This window comes from Castor canadensis, chromosome 18 (assembly GCF_047511655.1).
Source record: "Castor canadensis chromosome 18, mCasCan1.hap1v2, whole genome shotgun sequence".
NCBI classification, from domain to species: domain Eukaryota; kingdom Metazoa; phylum Chordata; class Mammalia; order Rodentia; family Castoridae; genus Castor; species Castor canadensis.
The window spans coordinates 30,021,992-30,047,375 of record NC_133403.1 but is presented as its reverse complement, the minus strand read 5'-3'; the positions used below and the strand labels follow the sequence as shown (position 1 = coordinate 30,047,375).

Sequence of the window (25,384 nt, the reverse complement as noted above, 5' to 3'; positions counted from 1 at the left end):
TATTTTGTTTAATACACAGTCCACAACGAGTTGTTATGTGGCAGTTGTTAATAGTGATTACAATCAAGTCACTGTATTCTTCCCCACATTGCTTCCTTCAGGGAGTTGATGTCATCCCAGGCAAAAGCAGTTATTAAAACTACTGACGAGGATTTGTAGCCTCCATTTGGCCCCACCAGACTTTTGCATTCAGCGGTGGTATTGGAAGGGTCAGGACTTCAGAATGACTCTGCACATCAAACAGCAGCAGATCACAGCCATGAGGAAATATCAAACCCAGATAGTGACAAATCAAACAGTAAAAACAATTCTTGTTTTATATCAGCATCCAAGAGAAACAGACGTGGCAGTGTTCCTGTGGGTCAACTGAGATAATCAAAGCTGTTCTCTGTTCCTTTTAACTGACTGTTGAAGCTCTTTCCCTTGAGGAGAATTTATAGTGATTCAGTTGACTATTTCAGACGTTAAATATAACACATCTCTTGGGTTTTGTTTCTGTTTTTGTTTCTTTGAAAGGATCAGAGTAGAATATTGCTAATTACACTGTGGAAAACATGAGATGCACTTCAACCTGGATAATCAAAAACCCTGAAAAAGAATACTTGAAGCAGAATCAGGCTAGGACTAGGAAATATCTTGGCTCCCAGGATATTTATTTTAAGAAATGAATAAATATGGGCTTTTGATATTTTGCATTATTTTAAAATAGGATTGAACTTATTATAAAGCTGCTTGTGCATTTACCTCTTACTGTCCAAACAATTTGAAATGAAGGCAATACAATTAAATTTAGAATCAAAGTTTTAATTATAACCTATATGAATTTTTAAAATCAAAGGCTTTTCATAAATATGAAAACTTGTAGAAAATCTTAGCATTTTCTATTTCATGACAGTAACACCATATTACTATTTTTTTATTATAATATAGCAGATATTCACTCTATCTATCTATCTGTCTATCTATTTATCTAATTCCTCTCTATGTATCATCTATTTAATTTTTCAGGTATATAATTAAAATGAATGTTTTGGTGTTTTATCATGATTAAACGATTTAGCTGAAATACGAGCAGCACTGGTAAACTTTTCTTGATCTAAATGTTTTTCAATATTAGTGGCAATCTCATTCTATAAAAAAGTCTTGTTGGGCAATACTTACACATACAGAAACAATCTTTAGGGCTTACATTTGAATAAATGTTGGATACATTTTTTTAAATGATATTGTTGTTTAAAAATTTTTAAAAAGTGTTTACTAATTAACATTACCAATTTTTGAGTCTTTTTTTTTTTTTAGAGTCTTAAAATTTTCCTCTCTAAAATTTCATTCTGCCCAGAACTGGCAAAAATTGTCTCAAAGATACAAACTTCAACCAAGAATGATTAAAGTAACAGCTTACAAAAATGGATCTAGAACAGTCTTTGCCAAAGTTACTGCACCAACCATCACCTTGGTAACTAATATTTCAAAGTTTTCAGTGCTTTATTTTCTCCCTTACTCTCTTTATAATATAAAAAATGAAACACAGCATTTATTGTGTTAAAATTTTCTTTTTAAGAATCAATGTGTAAATTGCTTATGTATACAATAGATCACGCAGGTATTTTATTCTTTTCCTTTTTAAAACCAATGTAAAATGGTATAGTTAGCAGTTAAACTGAATGATTAATTAAACAAATACGATGACATTATATTTTATAGTTATTGAAATGACAGATTGTTTAAAGGTTAAATTAGAAATAATTAGATATCCTTAATGCTGTGATTTACCTTTCGTTTCCATGTATTCAACTGCTAGAAAATAGTTACAGTATATTGATCAAGTTACTGAATTTGACAAGTGACTCAATTAGGCTTCTATTTTGATGGTTAGATCCTTTTGTTTTTGTAGAAATGTGTTACTTTCCTTGTTGTAAATCACTTTGTCTTACCTCTATTTTCTTCTAGCTGCTGGAGGAGTGCACAGACAAGCTGAATCTGAACATGGTCGCACGACAAGTGTTCTTGGCAGACGGCAAGGAAGCCCTCAAACCTGAAGATGTACCCCATGAAGCCGAGGTTATGTTTCAACAGGAGAGCCCTTTTTAGATATATTAAAAAAAACTAAAGGGAAAAAACACCCTACCCCCACATACGATAAATTGCTTAAGGGATACAATTAAAAAATGACTTTCATCCTGTCTTTTTTGCATGGTTTAACAAAACTAATGTTTACGCATTTACAGCTCAGTAAGAGGATAATGTGCTTAATGAAAGAAAAATCCACTGACAGCCACGTTTATTGCCCTTCATTAGCATTGGTGCTTAATTTAATATAGATCTGAATAGACATTAGGGAGCCTGCAGGAGGTTAAATGGTGAAAATATAATAAATTAAATCAGAGATTATTGAATTTACTGTTTAGTTTCTGTGACACTCACCAGACATAATTCATTAGACTTATTCCTCCAGAAAATAGTTCAAAGTTTTAAGTATCATCTACTCATTTATACTCTTGGTCTTTTTTCAGATGGCATTAATGTAATTAAGAAAATATGGCCAGTAATGAACATATAATTCTTATATACATGTGATTTGCCTAATAACATTTTTCCTGAGGTAAATGCCTCAGCTTAATTTTGATTTTTTTAACCTCAAAATATTATATATGTATATATGTATGTATGTACATATATATGTATGTATGTATATTCTATATTTCAGGTCAGGCTTCTTTTTCAATGCCCATTGTTTTTAACATGTCAGAAATGGGAGGATTTTCTGTAATTAAAAAATTGTTTTATCAGTGGGAAAGAATAGATTTTAAGAGAGAATTAAAAGTACTACTATCTAAGAATATTCTTCCATGCATGTTGTATTCAGAGTTCATTTTCAAGTGCTATATATGATAATCAGATTTGCATAATATAAGGAATAACAACCTTGCCATAAAAATTCAGTGTGTCTAACTGCTGTACTGCTTTATGTTTTTTATACATTATTAGAAGTAATTTTTTTCTGTAAAATTTTTTCCTATAAAGCTGGTGAATCAAAGGCAAGTCTAGGCAGTAATTGCATAAGTAGAAGGACAATAATTCTGGAGTTCATTACAGATGAGGTGATGAAAATCCCTCTTGTATTAATGTTTCTGTACAAAAATGATACTAGGATTTCTATCTCTTTGATAATATGTGATCATCAGAAAATAAGTAATTTCTTGAATTCAATAGAAAGTTCAAGATAATTTGGCCCTTGTAAAGAAACTTGTTGCTATAATACTCATTAACAGTTCCCAGTGTAATGGAATAGACCCATATATTTTCAAACTTTTCATTTAACTTTAAAAGACAGCTGCCTTTATTTTGTATTCATGGATATATTTGCTTGTAGAAAAATATGAATCTTAGTAGGCAAATATGTTCAGATTTTTATGTATGATTGCTTCACGCGATCCTTGGTTATTTTGGTTAATTAGAAATTCTTGCCTTTCTTATGGATGACAGTATCGTAGAAGAGATATATAAAAAATTATTTGTAGCTAAGCTAAGAAGAAAATTTCCTGAACATGTATGACTCAGATAACAATGTCACCCACTTAACTAAGCTTGGTGAATAATATTTAAATGTACAAACTAATTTCCTCCTACTTTTTGCTTTCTCTTTTATCCTCTTATAAAGCTAAGTTCAGAACAAAAAACTTCTCTGCTTTGTCTGCATATCTTTGGCTGTGTTTCACTGTGACATGCACTGCTGTTCTTTTAGTACCAAAATGTTGGCACACGCTCCTGAAAATTTCACACCATCTCTTGCTGGATCAGCAAGCTTAACCCACCAAAATCTGGTGTTGTGCAATGGTTTTTGACTGATAATCAATCTTTGTGCTGCTCGACAGTTGTTGCTGGGACACAGAGTAGAGCAGGTGGCAGATGTGTCTTGTCTTTTGAGAAAAGAAATTGTAGGTGAGCTTGGACACAGACTAGCATATCACATGTCCATTAAAAAGACTTAGAAGTATAAATGGGGGAAAGCCACTCATCTAAATTATGCTCATATATAAGCTTAAATGCTGATATTTTATTTCTTTCAGAATATTAAGAATAAAAATGTAAATATGCATGCATTATACACACAAATATATGTGAAAATATTTAGCTTAATGTACGTGATGTGTTTATAGATCACTCACATATTCCTATAGACTTTTTCAAATCGTCTAAGTCAGATTGAAGATGACCTTTCTAGCATGTGTTTTATAGAATTATCAATAATCTGCTAACTTGGTCACAAATGTACATAAAAATAAAATGTGTATGAATAACTGAAGATAGTAGGTACATTTAGGGTGCAAAGGCATTATCAGAAGTTGGAAGATTGAACATGCTAAATGTAAACAGTGAAAAACAAGATTTGGTGTTACTGATAGATCTTTCTAAATAAGTATGAATATTTTATGTACAAAGTCAAAGAGTCAGTAGCATGACCTTATTTTAATTTACTGATTTTCATTCATGCAGCAATTTATTAGAGCCTACTATGTGCCCATGCAATAGGTCAGACCAGAAACAGATGAAGGTTAGAGGCTCATATTCTGATTTCTTTCTTTATCATTATTTTTTCATCTTTTATTTAAATTCAATTTACTTCAATAAAAAATTGAAAACAATAAACATTTTTATTGAGTAACTACTATATGTCTAGCCCTGGCATAGGGATAAAATTGGGTAAATAAGTTATAAATCCTTAAAACCAAGAACACTATTCAACACTGCAAATCAAAGGAAAACTTTTCCTCCAAAAGAAAACTTATTTTATTTCTGCCACAGGAAGGTCAAAAAAATCTATGTATATTTTGGCAATTATATTTCCATACTTTATTGGTTTCCTTATGCTTTAGGAAATCAGTGTTTAGGAAATCAATGTATATTACCATAAATGTCTGTTATGGTAATTCCAGATTTACTAGGATAGAAAAAAACCTACAGAACATCTCTGGTATTTTAACTGTTTTGCTATCCCCATTGAGCATCACTGTTGACAACCAGTGGCACTACATTTAATAGAAAGCCAGAGAGCTATTCATCACAGACCTCGAAACACAAAGCTTTCATTTAGAGGTCAAGCCAAGGTCAAGACTGACATGAAGTACTCCCTGTTGAAATGCAGTCTTAGAATAATTCTTACATTTTAATGTTAAATGCTTAATCCAAAAGATTAATTATGTATGAAAAAATTATACAACAGAAATATTTTATATAAGAAGTGTTAGTAAAAATGTCTTATTAGATCTTATAAATTCTGACATTTAAAGATTCTGATATTTATTAGTGATACTATTGGAATCATGAGGATGTAATTACTGAATTATTAGAAAAGGCATTTTAAAAGTTTTCATATTCATAACTATATGGTTTAAGTTTTATTCAGAGTTTCCTAAGGCTTCTGCTTGCTAGTGGCACAGGGAAAAGTTTTGGATCAGATCCATGTGGTTTATAAGAATTTAGCACCTTCATAAAACTGCTAGGAACTATAGACAACTCAAATAGAGTTTAAGGAATGGTTTGTGCCCCATGATTACTTAAATATCTTAAAAAGATAATGAGAAGGAAAACTGCTTAGACTTTATCCATTAGGTTCAAGTTCCATATGGAGCTCTGATTGTCTTTAAAATATTTTAGGTTTATATTTCCACTCTTTCTATATATCCTACTGTACTATTGGGTTTCAAAGTTATCATTTATAGTGATTCATTTCAGTCCTGAGTGTGGTTAACCAGAAGTGGAACTGAGTATTATGAATAAGATTTATACCTTATATATAGTGTATTATGAAAATGTAGTCACAGAAAAAAAAATCCATGGAAGGAGTTCTTGGTACCATACCTAAGATCTAAATTTAAACCTAGAGATTTTCTGCTGGCTGCCATGTGATCTACAAAATGAAATAATTTGCTGTGACAGGTTGTGATTGACAAGAATATGTGTGAGCACATTTAAAATAGGCCATCTTTTCATGTAGAAGTAAATGTCAGTGAAATGATGGATTCTCATCATTTTAATTATTGATGATTTGGAAATATTTCAATTCCATGACACACAAGACACATTCTAAATAGCAGCATAACACTTTTTCTCATATCTGCGTCAATAATGAAATGTTCTGTCATATTTTGTTTTTCAAAAAATTCATTAGTTTAATGAACCTGGATTCGTGCATTATATTTTGGTTCCATTATCTGTCTAGTGAGTTTGTTGATTTTTAATGGTGTGTTAAAAGCACAAGTTTCAAGATGTGACCCACTACCCACATCATATCACACCTTGCTATTTCTTCTGCTTAATCTCAAGACAAAAAGCCATAGTTCTGCCTACAACAATTGCTGCTTTCTCCTGCTAAAGCTAATGCTAGACTTATGTGATGCCCACCTACAGAGCAACGACAACTTAATTCAGGCAGCCACAGGAGTTAGGGTTGGCCTTCCAAATTCCCTTGTATTGTTTTGTTTGAATAATACATGTATTAAGTGAGACTGTTAGCCCATTTTATCTCCCACTTAACTGCATATACTCAAAAGCAATAAAAAAAAAAAGTCGCATTTTAGATAGAAGAGTCTATCTAAAGAATCTAAAGAATAGAAAAGATTCTTCTATTTCTATAAGTTAGGGTAAAACTATAGGCATATATTTCATACATTTCCCAATTCCTAAAATTTTAAGTGTGTTATGTGTGTAGTGTACTCTTACTACAAAACTAGATGCAGATTCAAAGACAATTACAGGAGACCCTCTCCCCAAAAAGTGTCCTTACCAGTAGGACAACTTAGAATATGTGTGCACATCACTAGCAACATTTCCTTATACTGTCAAATATAAAATCATTGTGAAATATTCAAATTCCTAAACATACTCATGGAATGTTGAATTGTGTACATACACAGAAGCTATACATAACAAATATGTACAATATTCATTAAATATTGTACATATAAATATTGTTATTCTGATATTGTGAATGGTTGGATGGTTTCTGTATGTCACGTACGCAGTTATATGCTTTAAGTATTTTGTATGTATTCCTCCTAACCCCTGAGTTAGTACTACAGGTCCGTAGTCTTTTATCTATAATTCCAAAATCCAAGATTGTAGAAGTCCAGTTTTTCATGACTCATTTGTCAGTTGAGACTCATTTAGTACAACTAATCAAGTACACTGTTGAAAAATAATTAATGAGTTAGATTATGGGCTGCTACCCTGGACCTTTTTGAGGGCATTAATAATATGTGATATATTCCCCATTATGATATTAGCATCATATTAGCTTTTTTGAAATCCAAAAATTTCTAGATATGAAGTCACAGTTGACTGTAAGCATTTTGAATAATGTCTTTCTCTCACAGCTGCAAAGAATTCTGACAAATATTATTCCTCACTAGGATATTAACTCACAGGGTTATAAATATTGTCCCTTTCTCCTTAAGAGGTTTTGTTGCATGACTGGGTAGATAAAGACTACCTCCCTGCCTAGAGCTAAGAGAATGCATGGGAGATGGTAAACAAAACAAAAATCAAACAACCTCCCCAACCTATGGCTCTCTGTCTAAAGAGTCAGAAGGCATAGTGTGAGCTAATGGGAGACCATTCATTCATTCACTTAACTATTCAACATATATTTATTGCCATATATCACTCCAAGCTTTAAGAATGTAAGACAGAGAGGTCTTACTGGTAGTATATCTCAGTGGTAGAGTGCTTGTGACATGTGCCGGAACCTGAGTTCAATCCCAAGCAGCAGAAAAAACTTTTTAAGGAAAAAGACAAGTCTTATGGAACTTAGATTCTAATGAGGTAGGAGGAAATATAGAAAATAAATGCATAAAGAACTATATAAGGTATTTATTAACAATGTAAGTGTTACAAAGGAAATGAAAAAGTAATAAAGCAGTAACAAATAGTGTCAAATAGTGTCATAGAAACAAAAAAAGGGAATATTTTTTAAAATGAAACAGACATTTGCAGTAACCTTTAAATCCAATCTTTTAGACAGTTGTCTGCCTACCTTCCTTGTTACTTTACTTGAAAGTCCATCTATATATTTTGCAGTTACTCTTTCAGAGTTGTTTACTAAAGTATTCATTTTGAAGCTTTCAGACATTTGCTAGGAGAGATGTGAAACATGCTTTATTGTTTAGTGGAAAGAACACTAGACTAGAAGTCAGATGATCTTGCAAGATTCTACTCCCTGCTATATGACCTTGGACAAACTGGTCTGATCCTTATCTGTATAATAAAGGTAATAATATCTTAAAATAATAAGATATTTTCTTATTTTTCTAATAAAGATAAATTATTTGAAAATCAAATGTCTATAAATCCTTTGACTAAATAGAAAATGCATGTTATAAACATAGTCATGGCTATTAGTTAGAACCTTGTGTCGACTCTTACCTTCCCAGAATAGCTGGCTGACTCAGGAAAACAAAAACAACAACAATTTTGTTTCTTTCTTTATCACTGCCAGGAAAGCAAAGCTGAGCAAGTCACTAAATCTCTAAGCCTCAGATTTCTCCCCCATAAACAGCATAATAACACCTCACAGCGTTATTAGGAGGAGTGAGTAAGATGACAGCTATAAAAATCTGGCAGGTGATAGGTATCAAATATACTGTCTATCTCCTTGCTCTTTACCTACTCTCCTTCTTTTGGTCCATCCTTTTCTAAGCTTGTTTCAACTAGCTTTTCAAACAGGTTGTCACAAGTACCTGGTTTTACTACCAAAGGTATTTTCCAGATCTGAGATCTTAACCTAAGTACAACCAAATTAAACTCTCTACTGAGATCTTACAACGTGATGGGAGATCTAAGTTAGAAGTTTTGAAAGCTAACTTTCTGAGGTGTAGGTAAAAACCAAGACGTTTTATGAAAGGAGCTACAAAAGACCTTACTGTGCTCTGTTCCAAGAACTGTATTTTAAAATATGCTCATGACCCAGGGCTAGCCTTAACTTTCAGCTGCCATTACTTATTTAAAGAAAGTTCATAGAAAAGTTCAGGGAAGGGTGACAACATTTTGATTGGCACAATAGATGGGATGTTTATAATTTTAATCAAATTTAAATTGAAGACATACTTTAGATGATATGTCAGACTAGTGTTACTGAGTTAAAATCTAATGACAACCACTGTCATTATCAGTTAAATATACTCATCATGCTTACGGCAATAAATTATGACACTTAAGAACATGCAGAAACAAAGAGCACACGTATTAGAGAAAAGGGAGTGACTAGAAACTTGATTGAGCACAGGAATGTGACCTGGATTTAATCTATTTACCAAACACAGAAGCAATTGTATTTTGGGCAGATGATATAATTGAATATAACAGTGTGTTTTCTTACTGTCAGAGCATTTATATTTTATAAGCTCATCTTGCATCCATGAAATGATGTGCTTCTTCATATTTAATGTCATTACCTATACCTACTTGATATTCAGAGCATTAATGTCTGTTTTCAAGTTTATCAACTAACTACATAAGAATGAATTTTTTAAAATAAGATTTTTAATAAACTTGTGGATCTGAAGCTGCCAAGTTTTCTACTTTTATTCCAGTGGTAGAATAAGGCAGGATTCTTTTGTCTGGCACATGCAAAATGGAAAATTATAATGTGGGGAGCACCTAAAATATTATTTAATTCTATGACAGCCATTGGCTTTTTAAAAGTAAACTGAGGAAATGTAATTATATTATAGATAGACCTTTTAACACAGAAGCAGACTAAAACATGCTTTATCTTTTTTGTGACTTGGTTATAAATAAAACCATGAAAATAAAATAGGTTGTGTATTCTTCAAAATAAAATGTAATCCATGGTTGGATGTATTTTCCCAGATTATTCTAAGCCTTAAAAGCTCAGGATTAAAAAAACAAAACAAAGCAAAACAAACAAACAAAAAACTGTTTCAAGAGTTCAGCCACCACCCCATATTTGCCAGTGGACTCAGCTTTCCGGAGAGAAGAGCCTAGAAGACTGAGATAATTCTGGTTGTGATTACTTTGGAAGCCACCAGTTGTGGCTAGCAAATTTAAAGGAATAACGAGATGATAAAGTGAGAAGAAGGTTTCTTCTTTGGCCGTTGAGTACATAGGGCAGAGACTTTGCTGAGAGCACGGTTGACAGATATTCCAGAACAGTCCAACGGGGAAATCTAATGTTCCTGCTGTTGAGGAGGACATTTTGTTTGGTCCTATTCTCTGGGGAAGCTCTTCCTTGGAAGGATACATTTGCATGCATTCTCAATGGACCCTTTTGTATTCATTGTATTTGTAATCATGAGATTATAATTACTGGTGAAATGTTTGTCATTCTCCCTAAACTAAATTTGTTTAGGGCAGAAAGCATGGCCGCCCTGTTCATCACTATTTTCTGGTGCAGGGCCTAGCATTTTATAGATGTATGATATTGTTCAGTGAATGTATGAAAGACCAAATGAAATACATTATGGTGAACCATCCAAATCCAAACAAGGTTGCAGTGGAAAGGAAGGGGAGGGGAAGAAAAGGGAGGGAAGGGAAGAGAGGAAGGGAAAAGACTTCCTCAGAACTACTTGCTTGGCTGCGCACAATGAGTGGATGTCTAGGAGGAGTACATTTAAAAATCCCAGACCCAAGATTTGCAAATGTTTCCATTTAGCAGGAAATCAGAGTGAGCTAGCCCAAAAGTAATTTATTACATTAGAGAGAGGCTAATTGTCATGCTATAGAGAGAAGACAATTGTCAGAAATAGATAAATGATTCTTCAAGGTACCTATAGAAAAAGCTTTCCCACATCCTCTCAGAAATGCCTTTTGTTGACTATTTTCTTCCCTCACCCTTTTTTTTTTGGCGTGGGGGAGCAGGTAGGAAAGGACTCACAGGTTCTGTTACCAGTTGGCAGTGGTCCATGGGTGTGATGGTGTTGTAATGACCTCTGGTTCTTTGGGTACAGTGTCTAAAATTAGAACCCCATTCTTATAGTGAATAAAGAATAAGCAGGCAAAAGATAGCACAAAAAAGGAAGAGACCTTTATTATGAAAAGAAGGAGGCTTTTAAAAAAAAACATGACAGTATACTTCTGATGAGGCAAGCAGTTTCTTTAAGGACCAGTTGCCACAAACTGTTGTTCTGGTCCTTGGTCCAATAATGGGGCAGAAAAATCCATTGGTGCAAACTCTTTGTTCCTCTTTTAACTCCTCCTAAAGGGAGCAGGGCATGCACACATGTTGCCAGTTGTAGTTCCTATAAGAGGGTATTTTTAAATTGTAAGCCTGGGATGCTTATTACATTTGGAATATCTCAGATGTGGGGATGTGGGCTGTCCTTTGCTGCTCGTGTCTGGCTGTCTGCCTACTCTAACAGTTCACTCAGTACTTCCTTTTGTGTTCCTCATGGTACCTTGTATAGAGTAGGTGCTTATTAACTACTATTGAAAGTAAGGAAGTAAGAAAGAGGAGATGGTGAGATCTTTGGAAAGGCCACTGCTCCCTGCTGAGGAACATGTGGGGCCCAAATTTCAAGTTGGGGCAGGGGATGGAGGAGAAGTGGAAGGATTGGGGGATGACTTTAATGCTTCATAAGAAATGTTGGGAGTTTTTATTTGTGGTGGCTAGTGTGTTCTCCTAGAAGTCCAAAATGGTTTTGGATGACACTAAGGTTCTTATTTTAATGCTCAGCCTGGATCCCTCCTTTCCTACAGACCCCTCATGGTTGGGTCACTGCTCACTCTATCCACTCCCAGCCTCTGATACTGTTATCTGTCTCCCTCACCAGAGCTAAAGCCTTGTCAAATCTACATCGGGCACCCTCAGGTTCTCCACACTGACTCTGCTTGTCTTGCCTCTGAATGTAATAATGCTACCCTTACCGTCAGCTTTCCAGCAACATTTCTTTCTTTCTTTTTTCTTTTCTTTTCTTTTTTTTTTTTTTTGATACAAGGCTTGCTATGTAGCCCAATCTGGCCTAGAATTCACTATGAAGCCCAGCATGACCTCAAACTGGCGATATTCCTGCCTTGGGCTCCCAAGTGCTAGGATTACAGGTGTGTCCATACAGGTGTATGTTCCCAGAACTGTGATATTCTGAAGAGTCACATCATATTGATACACAGAACAGTTCCTAGTTCTTCAGGTGGTTCCCATGTAGGTGGTCCATGGCCCACACTTTGAAAAAATGCTTCTCCAGAGTTTTCCTTTTCCTCACCTAATCCAATGACTTTAATTTTATAGGTAAATGGAATTTGTCTTAATGTAAAGGAGATTTTTTTCAATAGTCCCATCTTTCCAAAAGATATAATGGTTTTCTTCAAGAGGTGTAATACGTCTCAGTGTTTTGCACAAGGTTTAGATATAGCTACCTCCTGCCCTCTTTGCTCTATCTCTGACCACTCTTATGTTCGGTTCTCTTACCATGGCCCACCATACTGATGGATGACTCATCCTTCAGCTACTGTATCTCCTCCTCCTAGATTATGCGTCCTATTTTTTTGCCTACTCTGTGTATTATTCCAATCCTTCCTTCCTCTGAGAGGTCTTTTTGACTACTATAAGCTGTGGTAGGTGCTCCTACTTCAGGCCTCCTTATATCCATATATCTACACCTCCATTGTTTTTTGTTTCTTGTTTTCTCAGATGAAGAACTCTGAGGTTTTTTGTGTGCAGTGTCCATACAGGGAGCATGCAGGATGGGAGCATTCAATGCATGTTTATTCAATGAATAATTGAGTGAATAAAATGGGTGGTTAAGTCAATAATTTTTAAAATTTCTTCCAACCCTAAATTTCTACAATTCTGAAGTCAATGCTTTGTAAGTATGCACTAAGGCTGACTCCAATACCCTGTACATGGTTCTTTGTGCCTCTGCAGAGAGGGATTATTTCCATCTCTGCTACTGCAGTCCTCAAGTAGGGGTAATTTTGACTTGGGACATTTGGCAATGTTTGGAGGCCCTTTTGGTTGCCCCAACTGGAAAAGTGTTATTAGTCATGTAGTGAGAAGAGTCAAGGAAAGCTGCTAAACATTTTACAGTGCGGAGGACAGGCCCTCAATAAAGAACATGGAAAAGTCAATACTGACTGAGGCTGAGAAGCTTTATTGTTCTTCATCATGCTGTGCGGGCTGATCAGAGGCATAAAGATCTGTAAATAGTCACAGTCGTTTTCATAAGTCATTTGGACCAAAATATAGTTGCTTAATAACAGCAGCTACTTTTTTTAGATGCACTAAGGTGAGACTAAGTAGAATGTGAAGAAACAGTAAGATGCATGGGAAATCCAGTCATTTAAATTAAGAGGAGTCTTTTGGTACCTGAGGAACTTTTTAGGCCCTTGAAATGTACAGTGTAATAGTTAAGTAGGCTCTGGAGTCATTCAGATCAGGTCTCAGCTCTGATCCACTTAATGTCTATATGAGACAGATCTAGTTAATCTCTCCAAGTATCTTTTTCCTCATGCCTCTAATTGAGATGATGATATTATGTACTTCTCATGCTTGTGTGGATGAAACGGTGTAGTAGATTTTAAGGCACTTGACATAGTGCTTTCTATTTGCTAAATTCTGAATGAAAACCATAGGATTGTGCTGGGTGTAGTTGGTGCATACCTGAGATCCCAGCATTTCAGAAGCTTAGGTAGGAGGGTCTCAAGTTTGGGGTCAGCTTGGCCTTTGTAGAGAGGTCCAGGCCAGCGTGAGTTACACAATGATACACTATCTCAAAAAAAAAAAAAGAGAATGATAATAATAGCATTTACTAGTACTTACAGTTTCTGATTTACCCATAGGCATTTTATCTGTAAAAACTCCTTTCATCCATACAACAAATAAAGGGATTGCCATTGTTGTTTCCATTTCTTAGATAAGAAAATTAAAATAAGCCAGGTGCTGGTGGCTTACTCCTGTAATCCTAGCTACTCAGGAAGCAGAGATCAGGAGGATCATGGTTCAAGGCCAGACAGGGCAAATAGTCCAAGAAACACTATCTCAAAAAAACCATCACACAAAAAAAAGGGCTGGTGAAGTGGCTCAGAGTGTAGGCCCTGAGTTCAAGCCGCAAACCTGCCAAAAAAAAAAAAAAAGAAAGAGAGAACTAAAATAAATAAGGTTGACTGATTTTTCCAAAGTTTTAGAGCTAGTAAGATGAAAAATTAAGATTCAAATTCAGGGGATCTGGCTTCAGAGCCCAGGCTCTTGACTAGTAAGCTATGTTAATACATTTGTCATCATTAGTAGTGTTTTATTAGAATGCTTTTATAGGTTGGTTTAAAAGTCTTTAGCTTTGCAAACATTTTTAAAATGTCTAACATTTTTCCATGTTTATCAATATCAACAGAGATATTGCATAGGAATGTTTTTAAAAACTGCACACAATTTATGTTATAAATGATGTTTTCATATTTTACTTTATTCTGTGGTTTTCCGAGATCCACCTAGAGTTCTTTCAGAAAACTTATTTGAAACCTCAGAAATGTAACCTTTTTTGTTTTATATTATATATTTTAATGAAGTAAGGAGTTTTTAGATGTTCTCATGTAATAGAATTATGACTATATTCCTTTTATTGGGATACATGTTATTGGAATAAAAGGTTGTATTTATGCCTTAATTTATTCCGTACTTACTGCACACCCTCCATGCAGCAAGTATACCTTGTGTGTTTAGCCAAATAAGCTAACAGTTGTGGGGTAAGTTCAATGGTAAATGTCTTCACAAAGAGTGGAGAAGGGGATATTGAAGCTGGAAAAGGCTTGCTGGAAAAGACCCCAAATTGAGCTTGAGTAACATGTAAGATTTTACTTTAAATATAATTTGGGCTCTTTCCAGTTTAATTCTATTCCTTCCAGGCTTTCATTTGCCAAGAAGCTCATCTTGATAAGTTTTATTCTTTCCATAAGGAAATTCTAGGCCATTGTGGTCATCAATGAGCATCAAAGTGGTAGATTAATCATATTTAAGAGTATACTGGTGAGAGTTAGGGAATAAAACTGGTAGGTATATGAACACAGCAACAAAGTCTTATTTTACATAATTAATATATCTATGAAAAAGGTGTTAAGCCAGATTGATATCAATGGGTCACTTTGAATGCACAGAAAAAGGTGACATCTAGTACCACTATAAGTACCATGTATAGTGATCTACAACCTACAACAAAAGAATAATAATATAAGACTTGATTCCTGCTTTTTAAAGGTTTAATCATATAACAGAAATAGGATATGTACTTATAAGACACTAGGTAATTTCCACATGATTTATGTTCTTCCTCTTGCACCTAGCACCACTCCTAACATGTCATAGGTTTTCAAATATTATGGAATGAATGAATGGGTGTGTGTGTGGTACAGTCTCTAAGGTTTCTACAGGCTTGGAGAGTACTTTCTAGGTCTCTATGGCCTTGTGCAAAAAGGGAAGACATTAAACTGGATCATAAGAGGAACTTAAGTCTATATATGTGAAGGATAGGGTTAAGCATGAACATTATATACTCAAGGGATAATGAACAGATTGGCTTAGGTAGAAGAATGCTCTAAACTAGGGTAAGATAAGACCAGGAATTTTGAATGGTGCTTGATTACCTATAAATTTTTCTGTCAGACACAAGTTTAAGGGGAAGGACTGTGTGTTGTTTTCATTTTTCTTGTGCAGAATCTAGTACATAGGATGAACTCAACAAGAATATGTTGTCTGCCTGATTGGCTGGCTGACTAGTGGAACACTTCAAAACATAGATCTAAGACTTGCCTTAGACAGTGATAAAACTGATGTTGGAAATTCATCTGTGATTAGAGTACAGAATGTCAGAAGTAATAGGAAGAATCAAATACAATTAGGAAGCTATTGGAGATTATAAGAGGCTAAGGGAGAAATGAAATGGGTCAGGTGGGGAATGGAAAGGAATGTTGATTTGGGGTTATAATACATAGATACATGTAAATGTCACAAGGAAATTCTCTGTGTAGCTATCTTAAACAAACAAAAATGTCATTTCTTTTACCAAATCAGAGAACAGGAGGGCAGAACAGGTTCTGTCTGGGGTGTTGTTACCAGCAGAAGGGGGGAGGAGATGGGGAAAAGGTGTGGGAGGGTGAATACAGTTCAAATACTGTGTGCACATGTATGTGAATGGAAAAATGAGACCTTTTGAAACTATTCCAGGAATGAAATGGGGGAAGGGGAGATAAAGGAGAATGACAGAGGGGGTGAATTCAAATATGATACATTGTAAGAACTTTTGTAAATGCCACAATGTACCCCCAGCACAATAAAAAAACATAAAAATTAAAAAGTTAAAAAAAGAGTTACTGTGAGAAAAGAGTAGCTGAGAATTAGGTGTTCTTCCTTTTATTATGTCTCAGGTATGTTCCCTTAGAGCAGAGACCAAGATGGAGATTTTTGTCTAAGAGACTTATTGAGGAAGTACTCTAACTGGAACATATAAGGGAGTGAAGAAAGGAACACAGACTGACAGAACTGTGGTCAGCTGAAGTATACCTTCAGTCTGAAGTATGAAAGATACCACATGGTGACCCTTCCCTACAGCAAAGAGATTGTCTTCCAGTCAATCAGTCATTGGCTATGTCTATCTCTGTAGTAAGGAGAGAATTAGGTCATAACCTGCTGGCATTTCCCTGGCTAGGTTCCTTTCAGCCAAGGGCAGTTCTCATGAGAAGGGTGCAGCTAAGAATTGGTAGCAGCCAAGACTCACAGCAGCTGGAGTTTAGGTGCATTCGCCTGTTTTTTTTGTTTTGTTTTGTTTTTTTTAAGTACCTTGGCAGGGCATCAACAATGTCTACTAAACTCTGCTATAGTCTCTTCCTTGACAGCATCCTGCCAAGAACATTCTAATAGGTTCTCATCACATCCAGAATAAAATCTAAACCTTTTACCTGACTGACACAATTTTACCCCTTTCTCCTCCTTGACTTTATCCATATAAACTCTCCAAACATTTTCTTTATCCAAAACCACCAAGCTCATTCTTACTTTAAGCCTTTGTGATTGTTTTTCACTATGTCTGCAATATTCTCCCCCCAGATTTTCACAATGGAGTTCTTAGGCAGTCTTTGCTATCCAGATGTCACCTCTTAAGAGAGGCCTTCCACTGTTGGTCTGTCTGCAAGAGGCCGTGAGGTGCACAAGCTGCTCTGTCCTCTTCACAGCTGTTACCCTGGTGCCTTGATGAATGGACACTCAATAAGTATCACTGAATGAATAAGCAGTTGGTTGGAGAGAATGAATAAGCATTAAGGGTTCAAGGTCTCCCTGGCTAACTGTGAAAGAACTGGAAGCATTGACATAAATGAGAACTATGAAGAGCAAGACAATGTGTGCAGAAAGAGTTGTTTTGTTTTCATTTTTTTTGCTTCAAACATACTGAATTTGACATAATGGCAGAAAATGTGTGGTAGAGGCAGAATAGCATAGTGATTAGGAATGCAGTTCCTAGAACTGACATAGCCAATCTGCACCACATGCTAACTGCAAGATCTTCATTAGGGCACTTTACCCCTATACCTCAGTTTCCTCACTGTAGATGGAGACAATAATGTTGGCCTACATCAAAAAGTTCTTGACAGGATGAATGACTTCAAAACTATAGATCACACAAAACAGCTTCTGGCTGACAATAAGCATTATTTTATTAGTAGAACTTAAGGAGTTTTGCATGTAGCCAGGCTGGTGCTAGGGTTACATGAGTGAGTCACCTATGGACATTTGAGGAAGTGCTCACTCTGAGGGTTGTGTGAGGGCTCTGAGCACACTTCCTAGAATTTTGTCTTTTGGCTCTTTACTTTAGTCCTGCCTGTGGTTGAAATAATCAAAGCAAACCCTTTTCATAAGTAAGATTCTCTAAATCTAGATCTAAGACCTCCTCTTTCTGGCCTTGGTGGATATGGTTTCTTGCTGCTGATAATCTCTGTCTTGGCTCATTGTCTTTGATTGCTTCTCAGCTTTTTCCTTCATTTATGCAACCAGTTCCATATAGTCACCTCTGCTCAGGTACTCTGGGTGGATTCTCTTTTCCTGGTTGGACCCTGACTAAGGTAACAATTGATTTATTCCACAGCACCATAATAAACAATAGGATTTCAGGAGAGAGAAGCTAACATTTATGGAATGACTTTGATGTGTTAGATAATTTTATAAACAGAATTTTTTTGAAGTTTCTTTTTTTATTGTGTGCTAGGTGGGGGTATATTGTAGCATTTACAAAAGCTCTTACAATATATCAAATATATCATACTTGAATTCACCCCCTCCATCATTTTCCTAGAATAGTTTCAACAGGTATCATTTTTCCATTTATAAACATGTGTACATAGTATTTAAATTTTTTTAAAAAGTTTTTTCTTTTATTCATATGTGCATACAATGTTTGGTCATTTCTCCCCCTTCCCCCACCCCCTCAATTATTTAAATTTTAATCCACATCAGGTACTAGATACTTTGTAAGTGAGAAATCTGAGATTCAGGGATGTATAATTAGTCTAGGGTCATTAAGTAATAAGCTGAGATTCAAACCTAGTTTGGATATAGTTTTCCTCTATGCAAAACATCTGGAGTCACTCCATTTAAACCACAAAAATTCATTAGCTTTTGTTTTTTATTCATTGAGAGATACAATGTTTAAATTTTCAGAGAGATACTATTAGATTTACTAATAGTTGAGATGAAATTAACATAACCTAAATTTAGTTATTTTAAAGTGAACAATTCAATAGTATTTACTACATTCACAATGTTGTATAGCCAGCACCTCTGTGTAGTTCCAAAACATTTCCACCATTCCAAAATAAAACCACTTACCCATTAAATTTCTCTTCACTCTCCTTTCCTCTCAGCCCCAGGCAACCCTCAGTCTATGTGCTCTGTTTCTATGTGTTTGCCTATTCTGAATACTTCATATAAATGGAATTACATCATATGTCAATTTTTATGTCTGGCTTATTTTTACTTAGTATTATCTTTCTGAGCTTCATCCATATTGTAGCATGTTTCAGTATTTTATTCTTTTTTATGACTAAATAATACTCCAGAGTATGTATATTCTACAATTTGTTTATCCATTCATCCATTAGTAGGCATTTGGTGTCCACCTCTTGGCCATTGTGAAAAGTGCTGCTATAAATATGAAATGTATATGTATTTATTGGAGTATCTGTTTTCTTTTGGATATAAATGAACCCATTGACTTCTAATTTTTCTAATTGTAATTCTTATCAATTTCAAATTATGAAATGAAAAATACAGCAACTAATTTATGTCAAAATACTTTTTCTCTTTTTGAAGGTTAATCACAGCTTAATCTTCTATTGTAGTTTTAATTTACTTTGCAAATTTTGCTCATATTTCTGCTCACTATACATATGTTTGTATTTGTGCCTGAGAGAGAGAGATTTTGATATACCCATTCTGAGATTTGAAGTTCATTAACAACAATGTGATATCAATATTAGCAGATTTTATGTAAAGTATTATTTATAGGTCAAAGAGATCTTCTTCAAAGTAAGTGCTAACAGAGAGGAGTTATTTCAAAATTTGGGTAAACAAGTAAATGCCTCTCTTTTCAGTTATTTGCAAATAAAATTGTTTCTCTCATTAGTATAAATAAGAACAGATGTAATTTATGTGAAAATAAAATATGATCTAAAATGAATTGAATGCACAAATAAAATAAGTACCTCAGTTGTGAATTATTTATTTATGAGATGAAACCTTGAAAAGAAAGGAATGCTGATAGCAACTTGGTATGCAATACACCACACTCCTGTTCCTACCTTCTATTTTCTTTTTTTTTTTTCATTTTTCTTTTATTATTCATATGTGCATACAAGGCTTGGTTTATTTCTCCCCCCTGCCCCCACCCCCTCCCTTACCACCCACTCCACCCCCTCCCGCTCCCCCCCTCAATACCCAGCAGAAACTATTTTGCCCTTATCTCTAATTTTGTTGTAGAGAGAGTATAAGCAATAATAGGAGGGAACAAGGGGTTTTGCTGGTTGAGATAAGGATAGCTATACAAGGCCTTGACTCACATTGATTTCCTGTGCGTGGGTGTTACCTTCTAGGTTAATTCTTTTTGATCTAACCTTTTCTCTAGTTCCTGGTCCCCTTTTCCTATTGGCCTCAGTTGCTTTAAGGTATCTGCTTTAGTTTCTCTGCGTTAAGGGCAACAAATGCTAGCTAGTTTTTTAGGTGTCTTACCTATCCTCACCCCTCCCTTGTGTGCTCTCACTTTTATCATGTGCTCATAGTCCAATCCCCTTGTCGTGTTTGCCCTTGATCTAATGTCCACATATGAGGGAGAACATACGATTTTGGTCTTTTGGGTCAGGCTAACCTCACTCAGAATGATGTTCTCCAATTCCATCCATTTACCAGCGAATGATAACATTTCGTTCTTCTTCATGGCTGCATAAAATTCCATTGCGTATAGATACCACATTTTCTTAATCCATTCGTCTTCGCATCTTGGCTGTTTCCATAACTTGGCTATTGTGAATAGTGCCGCAATAAACATGGATGTGCAGGTGCCTCTGGAGTAACAGTCTTTTGGGTATATCCCCAAGAGTCCTACCTTCTATTTTCAAAGTGATACATAGTAATTAGTTGTATTCCCATTAACATTAGTAGGAGTTTGAAACTTAAATTTGTGCACACATCTTTGGAAATGTATAGGTCAAAGTAAACTGTTAATAAAAAACTGTTTTTCATTTTCAGTAAAATAGTTTAAATCTCTCGCCAAAGACATTCTAGAAGGCACCTTCATTTTAGTTATAGAAGAATTACAGTATAAGTTTATTATTTGAAGGTCATCATCTTTAAAGCCACATGGATAAGCAATCCTATTACAGAATGAAAAGAGTGTTTTCCCTACCTGAAAGAACACAAAAAGTTCAGGACCCACATTGTTTTATAGTAAGCAAAGGACATGGGACCCTTTCAGTGAAGCCTTTCAGCTAGGTACATGTGATCACTGATAGAAGCATACTAAGGTGAATTTTAATTAGAACTAAATTGTGGTATTACTCTTTCATCTCCTGAACATCTGTTCCCTTCAGAAATGATGATTTATGCAGGCTATCAGAGCAGACAGCTTGCTACAGCTTATGTCACGGTTAGTGGGAAGCTGGTGGTAGCATTTCAGAAAACGAGCATCTAAATGGAGACTGGCCAGTGTATATGATGTAGGTAATGGGGGAGGGGAAGCACAATGCGTCCATTTTTAATTTGAAGCCAAATATTGACTTGAATTTTTAAAAATTATCTTCTAGACCATCTGTTGTTAATGAAGAAAGTAACTTGGACAATGAATGGGCTGATGCTTCCTACTGATGTCAAAAGACAGAAAACCAAGCCTGTTCTTTCAATTAGAATGAAGACCTCAGTCCGAATTCTGTTCTTTAAGAATGGCATAGGGAAGGATGGGCATGAGATTACAGTGGGAAAGGAAGCAATGAAAAAGGTAATTAATCATTGAAATATGAATCAAATTTCAGTTATTGTGGCTTTTGAAATGTTTTTTCCTTCTAAATAGCAATGTCTATTAATAAAGTGAAATATTAAGGCATTACATATAACTTAAAAAATTCACCTATTTAGAAGTGTACTTATTGCATGAATTATCTCAACAAAGCAATGATATTTATTTGGTCAGCATAGTTGGCCATTTACCTAGTGAAAAGTTGTATTTATACTGGGAGGAACTTTCCAGTTGATCAATAATTTATAATATATTTACGTGGAAACCAGTCTAACCTAGCTTCAACATTCATTTAGAATAAGACCAAAAAATACCTTTGTTCCTTGAATGAATAATCAAAGTCTAAAACAGTTAAAATTTTGTTTGAAAACATTCATATAAATTTTAAAAAATGAATCTGGATTGGCCTAAGAGAAATCATGTAACAAGTAAACCAAAGTTTTAAAAACCAGAATTTGAAGTCATATAATTACATGTTTTTAGAAAGTTCTTGTACTGCCTGGATCATTTCTGATATTAAAAATCTGGAGGAACTAATGGGAATTTGGGAAAAAAAACGATTTTTATAGGCAAGGGTTTTTTGACCAATCTTAAAGCAGCAGTTTTGTAATAATAGTAATCAAAATTTATTAAGAATATATTAGAGAACCAGCAAAACATAACCAAATTGTCTAGGTTTGAATCCTGGTTAAGCTGATCACTAGTTATGAGAACTTGGATTACTTAGCTTCTTTGAGCCTCAATTTCTTCATCTAAAAATGGAGTTAGCAACAGTGCCTATTTCATAGAGTTGCTTTGAGGACTGACTGTGATATTATGCATAGAATGCAAAGACTGGCATCGGGAAAATTCCTAGAAAATATTTTCTATTTTTATCATTAAGACTCACAAATATACTTATGATAGAAATTATTTTTCTTACAAATGGAAAACAATTGTTATGAATTCAAGATAGATGTACATAATTTTGTTATACCAGACTATTGCAAATGAATATTACTTGATACAAGTCAATCACTGACTAGATATTCAATCAAAATAACTTTATCTGCTTATTTTTGTGGTTGTTTTATAACCACAACCAGTTAATAGCATTTACCAAGGAACTAGGAAACCTGGGTTTTATTTCTTCCTTATCTGCAGATTTAGATAGTGAGTAAAAACGAGATATTACACACCAGAGCAAGTTGCTAAGGGTTGTTATAACATCTTGCCTGGAGATTTTAAAAACTAGAAAAGAAGGACGTTTTTCTTGTATTGTTAAAATGCAGTCATTCTTAGAGACAGATGCTAGATTAGAAAACCTCTTGAGCTCACTTCAGTTCATTCTCTGTAATTTTATACCTTGGTGTTAAAATTGGGGTAATAGTCACTCTTATAGATAACATGTTCTTAGATGAAAGGTTGAGTATAAATAAAAATGTCACTGCTGTTTTGTTTTTGTCTCTAGAGAGAATTTACTTAAAACTGGATGACAGAGGAAGCCTTCAGTTTCTTTTTTATGTTATAAGAATTTGTAAAATTTTCACAACTCATAAAATTCATAATAAGACAAGACTCAGTAATAAATGTGCTTATAGATTTTCCTTAAATACATTTTTAAGAATGAGGTAAAGGAGAGCAGGCAACAAAAAATTCTGGTGTTGGGTGTCGATAAGAACTTTTAGAAGGAAAAATAAGGTGAGGTAATTATTTTGTAAATAAAATTTTAGTTTTGAAAGAATTTTTGTGGTGTTAGGGTTTGAACTCAGGGCTTTGTACTTGGTAGGCAGGAGCTCTACTTCTTGAGCCACACATCCAGCTCTTTTTGCTTTGGTTACTTTTTTTTTTTCAGTACTGGGGGTTTGAACTCAGGGCCTTCACCTTGAGCCACTCCACCAACCCTTTTTTCTTCATCAAACTCTGGAATACCAAAATGATTGTATATCCATTTGAAGCTCAAAGATGATAGTTTTAAAAATACTCGACATGGTTTTAGTAATCACATAGCATTTGCTATATAGGATATATCCATGGGTTGATGAGGTATTAAGAAAAAAAATTGTGGGCATAAGATGCCAAGTTAATGGAAAATAACAAGCTACAGATTCCTAACTTAAGGTTAGCATCATGGTGGATACATTTGATTCTTTCCCCATTATCTCTTGGATGCATTGTCAAGGAAGTAATATTAGGTCATGTGGATATTATCCAAAATAACATTTTCTTTATGAACAATGTTCATTTTTTCCTAGAAATTAATAATTATTTATTTCCTGTTTTTTGCTTGGTTTTCTGTATATTGTCACTAATGGCATAAAATTATACTGATGAAGAAAATGATGAAAAAAGATACTGAAATGAATGAAACAATGAAAAAGACCCATGTCCTATTGCTCCAACTTGAATTCCAGCTTGTTCTCTGTGACCTCTACCCTGGGATGATCTTCATCACCAACCTGGTGGTTACTGTTTCCTTTCCTTTGCATTAGATTTCTATTTCTCCACACGTTGTTGTTTTTTGTTTGTTTGTTTTTGGTGGGACTGGGGTTTGAACGCAAGGCTTAGTGCTTGCAAAGCAGGCACTCTACTGCTTGAGCCACACCTCCTCCAGTCCATTTTTTTGCTCTGGCTATTCTGGAGATGGTGTCTCATAAACTATTTGCCCAGACTGTCCTGGAAACAAGATCCTCTCAATCTCGGCCTCCCAAGTAGCTAGGATTACAGGCATGAGCCACCGGTGCCCAGCTTCCACATATTCTTACTGCCCCCGAATGAGAACATAGGAGATGAATTTTATTTGAGATCTTGGGAAATACTTTTTTCCCTAGATGTGCTGGATAGTCACATTGTCTTTTCACTGTAGAAAGTCTATCCTTTCTCTTTTGAAAAGGTTGTTGAATTACTTCTTTAACAATATCCATTTTCCTTTCTTTTACTGTTCTGATTTTAAGGAAGTCCAACTTTTATATGTACATTATTAATGAACTCAACTTCTAACTTTTTTATCTCTCAGATTTGGTTATTTTTACCTTTTGACTCAATGAATTTTTTGGTTCTTTCTATACTGTCCCTGTTTTCTCTAAGTACTTAGTTTTGTTTTAGGGTTTGGGTTGTGTATGTGTGTATTGTGTATGTATGAATGTGTACATGTGTGTATGTGTGTGTATATGTATGTATGCATGTCTGTGTGTGTGATTGTTCTTTAAATATAACTTGACCATTCATTGGTTATTAAAAGTGAAGTTTTGTGAGCATAAGCATGTTTTATTGAGGAATGGATTTCATTGAAGAGGATCTTTACTTTTTATTTTTGATGGTACTAGGGTTGTTTTCATTACTTTGCACTTGCTAGGCAGGCACTCCACCACTTGAGACACAGCCCCAGCCCTTTTTACTTTAGTTATTTTCACATAAGGTCTCATGTTTTTTGCCTAGGCCAGCCTGGACCATGATCCTCCTATTTATACCTTCGCAGGTGGGATGGTAGTCATGCACCACTACACCTATCTCTATTGTTTGAGATTGGGTCTTGCTAACTTTTTATCTGGATTGGCCTTGAACTGTGATCCTCCGATATCTGCCTTTTGCATAGCTGGGATTACAGGTGTGAGCCACCATGCCCAACCAAAGAGAATCTTGACTAGACTTTTTCTCTTCGGGAGGTTAGGGTCTCTTTGTGCCAGTGTCTGTAGATCATTTCTCTGATCAGTTTCACCAGACAGAATCTGCCAATTTCAGCAGCATAGAAGTAGAGGAGGCTAAGAATTGTACTTTCAGTATGCAGGCTTTCATTTAATTCCCTTCTTATTTTTTTTATAAACTACCATCAGTCTCAGCTCTTCTTTGTGCTGATTTGAGTTTCTCTGGATCAGTCTCTTTAGAGAACAAATCAATCCTCTTTTCTA

General features: G+C 34.9%; 1 protein-coding gene and 1 pseudogene across 2 annotated transcripts in view; both read left to right on the top strand.

The window, feature by feature from the left end:
- Positions 1-1,331, top strand: part of LOC141418785 (doublecortin domain-containing protein 1-like) — a 52,485-nt gene extending 51,154 nt beyond the window's left edge. For both annotated transcript variants that reach the window (XM_074060661.1, XM_074060660.1), the window contains exon 4: positions 102-1,331. In XM_074060661.1, coding sequence (XP_073916762.1) covers positions 102-159 — 58 coding nt within the window. In that variant the 3' untranslated portion in view covers positions 160-1,331. The remainder of the gene's footprint in view (positions 1-101) is intronic.
- LOC109676735 (doublecortin domain-containing protein 1-like) overlaps positions 1-25,384 on the top strand; it is a 1,027,711-nt pseudogene that overhangs the window by 935,684 nt on the left and 66,643 nt on the right.